Source organism: Nilaparvata lugens, chromosome 9 (assembly GCF_014356525.2).
Source record: "Nilaparvata lugens isolate BPH chromosome 9, ASM1435652v1, whole genome shotgun sequence".
NCBI lineage: Eukaryota > Metazoa > Arthropoda > Insecta > Hemiptera > Delphacidae > Nilaparvata > Nilaparvata lugens.
This window is the reverse complement of record NC_052512.1, coordinates 3,621,150-3,635,294: the sequence shown is the minus strand read 5'-3', so window position 1 is coordinate 3,635,294 and position 14,145 is coordinate 3,621,150. Positions and strand designations below refer to the sequence as shown.

The following is a 14,145-nucleotide window of genomic DNA, read 5'->3' as shown; positions in this document are numbered from 1 at the left end:
CTACAGTCAGGACTGCTCAGGAACCTTCGCTCAGTGTGTGACAGGAACGTCTCCTACATATCATTCTGAGAAATTGCCCTACAGAAATAAATAACCCTATAGGTTATTTTGTATCACAATATAAAAGAACCCTGGCTGAATGGCTATCTGGTCTAAGCCAGGGGGATTGTGGGCGTCTGCTTCGATCTGTTTATGTTTGACGTATCCTTGTTTGAATTGGATGGCTTTATGCATGGGGGAGCATTAAGATTAAAAAAATTAATAAATAAAAAAATAATAGCCTAATAAAAAAACAAGAAAAAAAAACCCGCACATTCTATCAAGGCTTAGTTCATAATCATAAACTTTGAGGTAAACTTTCTCAGTTGCATCATCTGTCTCTGGGTTCCGTTATGCATGAGGCTGTCCAGTTGGACCTGCACATAGATTATAATTATAGTTTCCTTGAAAAAAAATTTCTTAAACCTTAATGACTCCTTTAGCAGCTATCGTAGTGAATCCTGTAGTTCTCCTTCTCTTCTGTTATCCTCATCCTCGCGCGCGCTTGTGTGTGCGTGTGTGTGTGTGTGTGTGTGTGTGTGTGTGTGTGTGTGTGTGTGTGTGTGTGTGTGTGTGTGTGTTGTGTGTGTGTGTGTGTGTGTGTGTGTGTGTGTGTGTGTGTCTGTGTGTGTGTGTGTGTGTGTGTGTGGTGTGCGTGTGAATTATTGAATTTTAATTTACTAATTTTGTTTAATTAAAGATAAAATTATATATAATATGTGGATGGTTCTTATAATCATTGGTACTGAGTTATTATTATCATTATTATTATAAATCAATAAATTCAACTACATTAATTTATAACAAGCTGTTTTTTTTTTATTAGGTAAGATTCGATGTATTCTCTTCTTTTCATTTTTGCTATAGTAACGTTTCTATTATTGTATTACTTTATGATTGGCTACCTACTGTAACATCGACCCAAATACAGACCCTAGAGGTCCATATGGGCGATTATTGAAGTGATTGTAATACTTGTTTTGTTTTTTTTGTTTTTTTTTTAATAAAAAAATTGAATTTAAATTTGTTTTAGTTTAGCCTATTTTGCTGTATTTTATTATTTCTAATTTTTGGATTAATATTCTACTCTAATCTTTATTTAGGGGGTCAATAATTTTTGTGCGGAGAAATTGAATAAAATCATGCAATGAAAGTTAAATTACACTCAATACTTTGTTGACTTAGTTTGCCTGATTCACAGGCATTTATTAGTAAGTAAAAAAATCTTATTCAACTAGTAAGACATGAAAGTAGCATAATAATAGTGGTGCAATTGAATGATTTATTGAGTGCTCATTTCTCCTTTCAGTCTATGAGCTTCAAATTACTGTTTTCTTTGAACATACTACAATTTATAAGTTATTCATCCTTATATTTCTTACATAAATCGTTTGTATAACAGGTGATTGAGACCATGTGTAACAAAAAACGTCTTTTTCGGTCATTTTTTATGAAAGAAATCACAAATTTCCATATTATTATTATTAATCATTAAGTTCCCATAAATTCCCGGGAATTTATGAATTTTGGGAATATTTACCTTAAATTCCCTGGGAATATTTCCTCGATCTTAAATTCCCGGGAATTTTACATCACTATGTATATGTAGTCTATTTAATATGTACATATCAGTTCATTGTACTGTTCGGCTATTTATTGTTGTGTTTTATATACCCTTTTTTTATTCTACTGTATTATATTGTGTTGACTGGCCTATAAGTGATGTATTATTGAGACTAATAAAGATATTCTTAAAAACAAATAATTGGGTCAAGTTGAATGGTAGTTTTCTGACAAGGCTCGGTCTGACACTTACCTGTAGGCGGATGCGTGATGAGTGGACTGCCGCCACACATTAAAGGGCTGCGGTTGGGGGGGTGAATGGGTGAGCCCATGGGTGGGGGAGGCCCACCACCTCCCATTCCGTGGTGTCGCATGCCGTGAGGTGACACCATGTGACCGACCATGTGACCCACCGGAGAGTCATCGAACGGATTCGACGCCACTATTGTGTCGCCATACCCTGCAACGAATCAAAAATCAGTTATACATAGATCTACAAACTTTTATGTTAATTAAAATTTAAAGGAGGTATCTCTTCACTTCGCCTAACAATTCTTTATCTATAATATAATAAAGGAAATAACTGGCTTATACGCTTACGGGATAGGAAATTATGTTTGATGCATCATCACGTCTGAACTACTGGACTGATTAATTTTGCATATAGATTCTTGATTATCCGAGGATAACTATAGGCCTGCTTTCAATTCTCAAAGATTTTATAACGTCAAGTTTTCAATTTGTCAAGTTTTGAAATAGGCCCTTGCGGAGCACGGGTTACCTGCTAGTTCGAAATAAATGCTATACTAGAGTCAAGTGAATTGTTCAATTCCTGAATCAGAGACAATAAAAAATAGTAAAAAATGCCAATTCCTGCAATTCAAAAGCAAATATACTTCAATAGAGGGCAGAGCAATGAACGTGTTTGTAGAGGAAAATGAATTGGACCAAGAAGCGTTCTTGTGAGTTTGTAATGGACAGGAAATTAACGTGGCATCCTTACATTGAAAATATTATGCAATAGAATTTCATTTGGGAGATTTGCCTAGCGGCAGCTTGTTAGGTTAAATGATGGAATATATTGTTAACTGCTTATCATAGTCTTATACTATCACATATAAGGCATGATATTTTTGTATGGAGTAATTACTTAATTTCAACAAAATTTGGGCAGTGTTTAAGATTCAAAAGAAGGCATTCAGATGTATAGAGAAAGTGGATAGTATGTTGATTTGAAGTTCAGATTGTTGTATCAAAGCTTTTAAAACTAGCCGCCAAGATTTCAGGTGAGTGTGAGAATAAAAAAAAAATTTGATCTCGGAGATTGAGTTCATGAGAGGTTGCGGTGCATGTACGGCTTCGATCAAGTGAGCAGTAACCAGAAACCACGTGACTGGTGCACCACTACTTGCTCCCACCGAACGAATATGGAACTGGTTTACAGATTTTGGCGCGCACTTTTGAAATTAACCTTATACAGAGCCCTTATGTAACCTTATTATAACCTTATACGGTGTTATGAAAATAATCATTTTTATTTTTATCAAATCAATAATAATTATTATTCATTTATACTTAGAAGAAATTTATATGTTTAAAATTATAATACAAGCTTTTCCAAGCCAACAGACCTTAGCAAAAATTTAATGTTGGCTACATCAGGTGAATACCATTCTAGACTTGTATTTTCACAACAAAGCTGGAATATGGATTAGTTCTTATAGAAACCCTAATTATTATTTTTTTCGAATTAAGTTTTGTTGATTAATGATGGCTCGTGCTGTCATCAATGAAATTATTTTCGAAGAGTTAGGAGAAATAGATGTCGATAACGATGATAATTATTTCAACGGGAACGTTTTGGAGAGCAGAAGACTAACGCTCCAACTCTCGACCAATAGGAGCTCTTTGATCCTGGTTACCAGTTTGTGGAACATACTCCACTCTGATCCAAGATGACGACCGGTTACTGAACAGTCAAAAGCTCCCACCGAACGCATTCCACTGTCCTTGGTCGAAGTCGTACATGCACCGCAACCTCCCATGAACACACACAGCTATGAGAGTTTTAAATTAAATCATGAAAAGGGATATTTTATTGATGAATTTTGACGTGAAATTGATTAATATCAAAGAAATTTTAAACTAATATTAGATCTGGGATGATTTGAGTTACAGCTATCCAATATGTGTTCTAGTACTGTCTGTGGCAAACTGGAGCCAATTTATAGAGATGTTTACCAGAGATAGGCGGAGGCGGCAAGAGATCCTGCATGTTTGGGGGCGGCTGTTGAGAGGCGGCAGCTGCTGCAGCTGCGGCTGCGGCTGCAGAGGCCGCATTGCGCCGCTTCTTCTTGGGGGGCGGCGGCTGCAGGGGGGGAAGAGGGCCCCCGTCCATCGGGCCCCCCATCATTGGAGGCTTAAACGGCTCTCCCATACTGCAACACACATTATAACATGTGTAATAGTGTGAATATTGAGTGGGTATTATTGTAGTTGTTTTTGTGTATCTTATATTATTTTTCAGGTTTTTGAACTGGAATGAACTTTGATTTTTACTGTATGTTGAACCCTGCGTTTTAGTCTGAGAATTGACTCTGTCTTGTTTGAATTTGCTAACATGTTGTATTTGGGAATTGTACGACCTTTTTGCAGCTTTGGCTTTTCCACTGGAAGTTATGCTCAACGCTCGTGGAGGGGGAATAATTTTCAGTGAAAAGGCCACAGTTGGTTTTGAGACGTGAACGAAAAATCATGTAACGGTGCGCGAGCCTCGGTCCTCTGAATGGGTCTGTTACCCATCCAGAGGGACAAATTGAAAAGTCTTTCATTATCAGTACTTTTGTTCTAGTTTGTTTAGTAATCTAAAATTGATAGAATCAGTAGATGTAAAATTAAAAGATTAGTTGTGTGCGTGAATTTAAGTTGAGTGTAGTGAGTTTCATTACGTCTGAATTTATTGAGTTTTGGATTAAGTGGTCTCAAAAGTAAAATTTGAAATTGTTGAAATGGTGAGTGCCAAGCTGTTGTTTTTATTTAACTTGAAATTTAGTACATAGAATGACCGAGGCCCGAATTTAGTTGCAACAAGTTAGCAGGTTCCCAAAATGTATAGATTGAAAATTGAGTATGTCTTCTTGACCTGAATCGATTGCTGAATAACTTTGTTCTGTTTGAAAATTTGACATGTTACCTGACGTTCTACCTATTTAGAGTTCAATAAACCTGAAGTTGAATTATATTAGTATTTTTCATTGAAGTTCCTGGCTCGTAGTTGCTAGTTGCTAAAATGGGTGACAATTAGATAATGATGATAATCTGTGCATTTGAATGAACGAATCCACTAAAAGCTCCCAACCAATCGAGGATTCAAATACCGGTAGATGAATTGATAGCAGTAAACTTTAGCAAAGATTATAGAAGACAAGAAACAACCCCCCTCCGTTTACATTGGTGCGCAGCGGTGGTATAGACTGCAAGAATGTCTATCAAACCACATGTATTTTTATAAATTTTTATATTTTGGAAGATTAATCAAATTGATATCTCCGGTTACAGAAATGATGTCAGGTGTGGTGAAGGGTTAAAAATACCTCCACCGGTTACACATGAAAATGGCAACAATTATGTGTGATCTCTATAAAATAAAAATCGAGCCTCAAATTTTGACATTCAATAACTTTTTATGTGTGCACCGAATTTGATGATTTTTTTAGTTGTGTTCGTTATGTTCAGGACCAGGTTTATGGCCTATCAAATATATGATCCGACCTCAGGACTCTTTCCCACGGTCCTTCAAAGTTTACATGTAATCCTTATGGAAGAAGATTTGTGAGCTGGCCACACTCAGAAATAAAAATCAGCTGTTATAATCATTGAGTCATCCAACAACCGTCAGTAGATCGGTTTTCTATTTTCTTTATGATTCACAAAATTTCAACTATAATAATAATGCCACGGTACGAACGACGTCCAAACTTGTGTCGTAGAACTCGGAATGCCTTAAATTTATAATAAGCACGGGAAAATAAGCAGCAAGGAGATATACCATTCAATTTCTTAGCAAGCTGCATTCAACTAGGCCTATATTAAAAAATACAAACTGCTGTACTACTAACTAAGCACAAAGGGAGTCCATATTGAGATATAAATGTAAATAGGCTACTGATTCTTGAATTATTTTCATAAAAATATAGTGCTTAATCAGATTAAGCTAAGGCTAAGCACATCTGAGGAGGCGCGGCTTGGTGATACAAAGTGTTGATCTTATGGAGATTGCCTTATCACACCGTTCCACGCCATGCCCGATTCAGTGTGTATGAGTTTTTCCATTCAAACCAATAAGCAAGAAGCACCTGGATGCAAAATGCCGCATCGCGCTTCCTCATGTGTGCATCCAGCTAAAGTTTGTCATGAGATGCATTAACTATTTGGCAGTACGAAGTTCGCCGGGCCAGCTAGTAATGTTTTAAAAAAGGCTACTTTGATTTTTCATTTACCAGATAAGGAGAGTAGCACTCACCAATAACGTTTTCATGCAACACACAACATTATATTTATTTTACAATTCCATAATATATAAATCATGAGAAAAGGACCAACATTTATTCCTATTCAATGTTGTCAATTCAAATATAAATAGAATATAACATCATAAAGTGAAATCAAGGGAAATACTTTTCAAATAATAGAAAAAGGAAACAGGTTGTGGACCATGCAATAAGTTATTAATTTTTAATTTATAAGTTTCAAGTACATTATGAATTGAAGTTTCTTATGGGGGGATTGTAAGTTATGTATAATTTATAGGTTTTTAATTTTCGGAACAAAATTTTTCAAAGTAGCTCAATATTTTACAGTTTTTAGTGATAGAGTGTCATTTCTATATTTAATTGGGCTTTTTAATCTTTCTAAATTCAAAATTATGTTTGTAAGTATTCACACAGAAAATTGGACGAGTGGAAGAAACATAACCTATTTTTGGATTAGTTATGAGTCGAAATTCGGGGGACGAACAGTTTTGGGCTGTACCTGTTGGTCTTACAATCACTTTAATGAATTGTGAATTAATAAATAAATGAATTAATACTGACTTGGCGCAGTTGATTTTGGTCATCTGGTCTGGGAAGCAGGGTAGCCTTTGCTGCATGTGAGGGGGGGGAGGACCAAGGTCGGGCCCCCCCGCACACTGTGCGTAATACATCTGGTTTCGGCCCCTCGCAGGCTGCATACTGCAAAAAACATTCAATAAAAAAATGAATTTTTCACTAATGTTTGGCAATAAGTCAGGCTGGCCACTAACGGTAGAAGATGCATTATAAACTTGCATGTACATGCATAATTATCACACACGTACACACACTCATGTTCATCATGCACTTTTTCCATCAGCGAGAGGCTTCTAACATGAAATATGCCATTAGAAAATTACAAATTATAATGATGAAAAAAATCAAACTCAAATAGAACAGCGAAGACAAATAAACAACAAAAGAGCGAAGATACAAAATCCTAACCTAAGAAAATTTGGCTCGAAGCCGCGAAAGCTGTGATAATACAACAATGTATGACGTCATAAGTATCATGCATGTCCTACTGTTAGTGGCCAGCCTTATGAAACCAAAATTGAAATTAGCATTTAATCAATGTTTAGATCCGAGACACATAAAGCGTTTTTTCATACGAGTCGGCACAGCACGTCAGGACATGAAGCTCTCTGATTGGATGATTGGGTTGGCGTATCGAGAGTCAATCGATCGGAGAGCTTCCAGTCCTGTTACTTGTTACTTACTTACTTGTTACTTGTTGTAGTCTTCTTCATGGTCGTTGTACTGGGAATTATCAAATTTCTTCCCAATCGATGGGGATTCACGGTCTTTGATGCTGGTATATGTGGTTATCTATGTACTCTGCCTGACTTCTAGCAAAGACTCCGTAGTCCTGTGTTGTCTTAAGCTCCTTGGGCAGAAGGTTGAAGAGTCGGGTCCCAGAATAGGCCGGCGACCTGCTGAATTTTGTGGACGGTGCTGCTGGAGATCGATGTCGGTTCTATTTCTGGTGTTGTGGGCATGTCTATCTCCGCTCAATTCTGGTCTACTCCTCACACCCAGGGGTGTTAGGCTACTTCATATTATGAAGTGAGACAACTGTGAGAACTTTATTCTGGATAAAGAGCGGCCTGCTGTGATCCATCACATACCTTCTTAGAATAATTCTATTATTCTTTATTATTGTTCTCAGAGCCCTTTTCTGTATTCGCAGAACTCTTGAGTTACTTCCATACTTGACTGAGCTGCAGATCCCCATGCCACTATTCCGTACTTTAGGTGAGATGCAAATAATGAGTGGTAAACCATAAATGCAGTTTTTTTCCTCAGTGATACTTTGAATCCTTCTAATTACAAAGATGGCCGATGAGAGTTTCTCGAACAGCAGTTCAATTTTTGATATTGCCAGTTGAGGTGACTGTCGATCTGTAAACCCAGGAATCTAGTACTTGTCTGTGCTGGTATATTTATGCTTGTTTGATCCTCCATGTTTCCGTTTATTGGGTTGGAGCGAATGGGAACCGTTTTATCTTTGATCATGGTTAAATTTATTTTCGTTTGTTTCATTGAGTGTAGTCTCCACCACTTCTTCGGTGTTTTCATGCTTTTCAGATGGTATTAAGATAGTGAGAGCTTGCCGACTATGCAGGCTCATCTAAAAAAAAAACGCCTCGTGAGTCTCGGCCTTTAGAGTGCTCAGTAGCAGTCAATGTTCCATGAGATCAATGAGAAAAATATTCAGATCTGTCTTCTTTCTCTGTGTTTATTATCTGCTGAAATTGTTTTCAGAAAAATATGGTCAAAATATGCACTAGATGAACTGAAATCGTGAGGAACTGGGACCCTCCATTCATTAAAATTTTGAGCAAAAAAGATAATGGGGACAAATACTTAGGAATATTTCTGGATTTACAAAAAGCATTTGACACAGTCAATTGTGTCAAATGCTTTTTGTAAATCCAGAAAATTCTAATGGATAAAATGGAAGCAATAGGAATAAGAGGTATTGCATTGTCATTCTTTGAGTCATATTTAAATTGTAAAAGACAAAAAGTTAGGCTTGATAAAAAGACAAGTGGACTATCAAATGTGAATATTGGAGTTCCACAAGGAACAGTGCTTGGGCCAGTTTTGTTCTTAATATACATAAATGATTTATTAAATATAAATCTAGGGAATTTCTCCTTGTACTCTTTTGCGGATGACACAGTTGCTATAGTTTGGGGGGAAACTTGGCCAATCACCTTCCAGAGAGCTAATAAATGCTTTGATGTTATCAAGTCCTGGTTAAAGAATAGTCTCCTACATTTGAATATTCAAAAAACTAGATTTCTTCCCTTTTCATTGTCGTCCTCTGGATTGCCTCCAGATAATACTGACTAAACTAGTATAACATAATATAAATTGTGCCAGTCCATACTACAGCTGTGGATGTCCTACATTGGAGAAAGAAAATGAAATAAAATATTTAGGTGTAGTATTGGATGTACATTTACGGTGGAGCTCGCACATTTCATACATCTGTTCAAAACTTAGAAAATTAATTTATAAATTCGTTCAATTAAGGAATGTCCTTCCTATCTATCAATTAAGAATGGTATTCTTGGCACTGATACAGTCAATTATCTGCTATGGTATTGTATCCTGGGGAAGTTGTGGGAGTTCAATTCTGCAACCTCTCATAATTCTTTATAAAAGAATAATAAAAATATGTTTAGAGACCCATAAGATATCCAACCGAAGTATTGTATAGAGAATTTGGCGTTTTTAGTGTTGATACCCTATTTGGAATAAATCTTTTGAAGTTTGTGTATTTAAGACGTTCAGAGTTTCCAGTTATGGATGAACATGTATATTCCACTCGTCGAAATCTTGCTAATAAATTAAAAGAACCCTTCACAAGAAGTAGAGTGGCCTCCTTACATGCTTTTGCTAAGGGACCACGACTTTTCAATAAACTGCAATCAGATATATCAGATGCACCCAGTTAAAATTTGTTTAAGAATAGACTTAATCGCTTCTATGAAGAAAAACGTTTAATAGAGGTGTAATACTATTTACATTTTTTTGCTGTCTTCATTCAAATGTAATTTATTGTTTAAGATTCATAATCCCATCTTGTGAAAAGCACACTGATTATTGTATAAGATTTACTTTATTGTTTGATACCTCAAAACTGTTATTGTATTATAATTAAGTTGACTCAACTAGAGAGCGAGACATCCCTCAACACAGGTTTAGCCTAAAGAGAGATGCACTGTGGTTTTTTCTGTTACATGCTTAATATTATTATCTATGTTCAATTATTATGCTTAAGGTATGTATTTGTATTACCAATTGTAATGTTCAACCATTATGTTTAATGTATGTATTTGTATTACCAATTATTGTAAAAATGCAGTGAAATAAACGAATTATTATTATTATTAAATTACATGTGTGTTAATACTTTATGTTATGTTATTTAAATTTGGGAGAGGAATAGTACACGGTAGCCTATCCTTAGTTTTTTTAAAAAAAGAATAAGTTGAATTTTGTGCATGGAATGAATACCTGACATAGGGCGCCATTCCACCCATGTTGTGGCTCATTGTGGCGACTAGACGACTAGTGGTCTCAGTGTGGCAGGTAGCTCCACTTTGTCCTTCCCACTGCCGGCCGAGAGGCCATCTTGGTTGGCCGCTTCATCTTGCTTCCTCTCTCCAACACATTCTGAAATCACATCATCATTGAACAGAGTTGAATACACATCAACAATACGAAACACATATCCAATTCGGATGTCATAAGCTACACAAAGTTGAGGGTCAAGTGGAAGAGGGGGCTGTCTACACAGTTTGTGGACCCTACATCTTGGCTACACTGCTAGCCTATAATATAGCACATATTATGTGAAGAGTAACATTACAAAGCTACATCGGAGATAGCAAGTGCACTCCTACAACACTCGGAGAGGGAAAAATTTGGATGTGCCATGCTGTCGTTTGTCGAAGGTGAGGGACTGTTTCCCTGTGCTGGCGCTGAGAATGTTCAGCCACTTGCCAGACCCACTTGTGTGGGCGCGTCAGGTCCACCTTGTTCAAGTGGCTAATTGAAAAAGAGTCTATATAGTATCAGTGACTTTTTTAATGAAGATAGTAGTGATCTGTGACACTGCCATCATGATTAAGTAAAGTGTGGTCTGTACGACCAGTGTTTTTTTCTCTTCATATTAAAGTATACGTATTACTGACTGACGCGATCTATCCAGGAATGGCCTGGTCTTTGATCTATAGATTGGATATTGGCTCTTATTGTCTCAACTTCGCCCACATCACATTTAATGTTGTAAAGTGGAAAGAAAAGGCATTAATCTTTCTATCAAATTAGCCTATTTCAATTTTAAATCTCACCAGGCATCCCTAGATAGCCAATAGCCATGTAAACAATAAAATTAATGTAGTAAAATATTACTCTAAAGTGAGCTTTGTGAGAAAGAAAGGAATACAGCGTTGCCTATTCTCTGCCTTGCTCAGTAATTCAGTAGTCTCCATCCATGACCAGCACTTGCCGAATAGATTGCGTCATAAAAAATTAAACTTAAAATTTGATAACTAGACTGAGATCAAGATGGGAGGTCAGTCATAGATCTCAGAAAACATTGGATTGACTCTTCATCAAGGGAGTAAAGAGCCAGACTCACAAGCTTCTCACGAAGTGCCTTCTTGAAGATTTTTCCTCCTGTTCACGGAAATACACCGGCATCCTGTTGTAAATCTTAAATGCACGGACAGGGAAGCTATTATGAGATCGAGTCAGTCTGGCCTGAGGCAAATTGATGTCATTCCTCCTCCTTGTGTTGTGACTATGTACATGTCCTCTCTGCTGAAAGATATGATGTCCTCTTCTCAACAGTAACAGGGAACTAAAGAGATACTGGTTATAGACCGTCATAATCCTCAGCCTCCTAAAGATTGGCGCACAGTGCTCCAGCCAATGAGATGAGGTGATGATCCGGAGAACCTTCTTTTGCAGAAGCATGATCTTTCTAAAGCCTGCTGCATGACCCCAAAGCACTATGTCATAATTGATATGGCTGTGGAAGAGGCCATGGTATGCCGTAACCAGGTACTCCAAAGAAACATGACCTCTCAGCTTACGCATCAAATATGTGACTCTTGACAGTCTATTGCAGATCATGTCAACATGCTGCTCCCATGTCAAAGTGGCATCCATCATGAATCCAAGCAGCCTCACAACTACTTTTTTAGGAAAATTGTCGATATCGGTAGCCTATATCTGCCTTCCTTGTCAGAACTGGCTTTTCCCACTTACTCATGTATAGGCCTACTTGGGTCGATTTGTACACTATACTGTACATTTGCTTTCTGAGCTGATAGTGGTTATGGTGGAGTGGATTTCCACTTTTTCGGTTGAGACGACTTGTACACCGAAGTGTACATTGCCAGCTATTGTTTAACAACAGCTTTACAGGTAGCAGTGACCACAGTTCAGCTGTGTGTATTTTGAGAGAGAGATTGTGTGTCAATAAAGTGAAATCCATATTTACATTATAATGTACACTTGGTCTGAGAAGGTTGATATCAGCTGTTCATTCTTGAAAATAAATAGCAATTTTACTTTATTTAGGGTACAGTTCCGTATCTGGTGTAAGTTTTACCTTTATTAAGCATATCGAATGTAGCTCTATTATACGATTAGGCCTATATACTGTATTTTGAATAACACCAAAATTTTGTCACTTGAAAGCCTATTTTAATGGTGGACATTTAGTCCACTTACAATCACAAAGTCAAAATCTGCGTTTACACCAAAGTTAATAAGAAAATGTTAACTTGATCCTTACAGATTCTATTAGATTGAACATATCATACGGTACACAAGATGAACATATTTGTTTGTCAAGTTCCGTTCAATCTAATAGAATCTATGAGGATTTAGTTATTAACATTTTGTTAATAACTTTGGTGTAAACCCAGATTAAAGAATCCTAAGGAGATATTCTAACCTAACCTAAAAAAGGTTATGGTAACATTTATACAACTTCTCAATTAAAATATAATTAAAACTAATCTGCAAATTTGAACGTCAGCTCTGTGTTTAAAAATATAATTAGTTTTCTAGTTAGCCTAATGTAATAATGCTAGTAGGTCAAAGTTAAATGAGCCAGTCTTCATTTTTAATAATAAAGTAATGTTTTTGGATTTTAGTTTTTGTTAGCGTGAAACAGAATTCAAATTCAATGTGCAATTTTATTTGATAGAAAACGAAAATTTCTCAATTATCCAAAACTTGCCTAAAATCTTGCAATAGGAGATCCTAACCATAAAAGTTGGAACAACCAATAACACAGAACTTTGATGTTTACAACTTCAAAATTTTCTTCCATAAAAACTCAAATTCAAATTAAATGATGATTTGCTAAGAATTCTTTACAATATTTCTGAATAGACATAATAATTCCACGCATACCGGGCAGATTATAAATCATGGCTGTTGACAAGATCTAAGAACCAGGCTATAAATGATACAATAATATAAATTATAGTTTAAGATTGTTACTTACATTATCATGAAACCTTGATGAAAGCCATAGCTTGAATATGAATTATGCAAATATGTGACTGTGTAGTGTACTGATTGATTCAACAGATATTGAGCACGTATTAATAGTTCTAGTATGAGATTATTGTCCTTCCTGATTTATGAAACCATGACACTACTACATCAGAGCATCTGCATGCATCCTAGGATTCATTGCTGAACACTTTTCCTAAAAATACTGTCATCATCGGCATAAAATTAACTAACAAATTTATGCAAACGTTGATAGATCACCATACACGAGTTAATCATTAATTTCAAGTCCACTAATTAAAATACCAGAAAGATGTCGACTGGCTTCGCCGCTGTAGAATGTAGACTTGCTGGTTTGCTGATCAACTATAAACAGATCCAAAGAGACCACAACGGAAAATGCTACACACAATATTTAACAGATAATATTAATAAAAATGAAGAATTCAAGCCATATCTTGAAAAATCAACTAAATATACTTCTGAATCCGGTTATTTGAAGCAATAATGTTCATAGTTCTAAAAATATATCGAAAAATGAGTTGAATTATGTTTGGCTCAAATCTGAAAAATTCAAGCGCAATGTGATAATAATTTTGATTTTTTGAAATAATTGATAAATTATGAATTAAAAATGATTATCTGACAATCACTACATGTTATACTGTATAATTATATTACTGTATTGCAATTTTTATTATTAAGACCACATTACAAAGCACTACAGCTGAATACATCATAAAGAAATTGCTCGAATTGACAGCAAACGTTTTGAAGTTAATCGAAGAGTTTATTGTAGGCCACTTTAATTGAGTACTTAAATGGATGGAACACCACGCATTCTGATCTGATACCTCCGCTTGAATACCCTACCAAGTACCAACATTATTGTATGAATGAAACTTTCATGAGAGAATAT

General features: G+C 36.0%; 1 protein-coding gene across 2 annotated transcripts in view; it reads right to left on the bottom strand.

Annotated features, from left to right (window-relative positions):
* Positions 1 to 13,682, bottom strand: part of LOC111046927 (protein pygopus) — a 40,429-nt gene extending 26,747 nt beyond the window's left edge. The window contains exons 1-5 of one of the 2 annotated variants that reach the window (XM_039435419.1): positions 13,216 to 13,682; positions 10,203 to 10,361; positions 6,696 to 6,833; positions 3,844 to 4,040; positions 1,856 to 2,062 (exon numbers count right to left, since the gene is read on the bottom strand). In XM_039435419.1, coding sequence (XP_039291353.1) covers positions 1,856 to 2,062; positions 3,844 to 4,040; positions 6,696 to 6,833; positions 10,203 to 10,240 — 580 coding nt within the window. In that variant the 5' untranslated portion in view covers positions 10,241 to 10,361; positions 13,216 to 13,682. The remainder of the gene's footprint in view (positions 1 to 1,855; positions 2,063 to 3,843; positions 4,041 to 6,695; positions 6,834 to 10,202; positions 10,362 to 13,215) is intronic. The other variant, XM_039435417.1, reaches the window with a different exon arrangement.
* Positions 13,683 to 14,145: the final 463 nt, after the last annotated feature.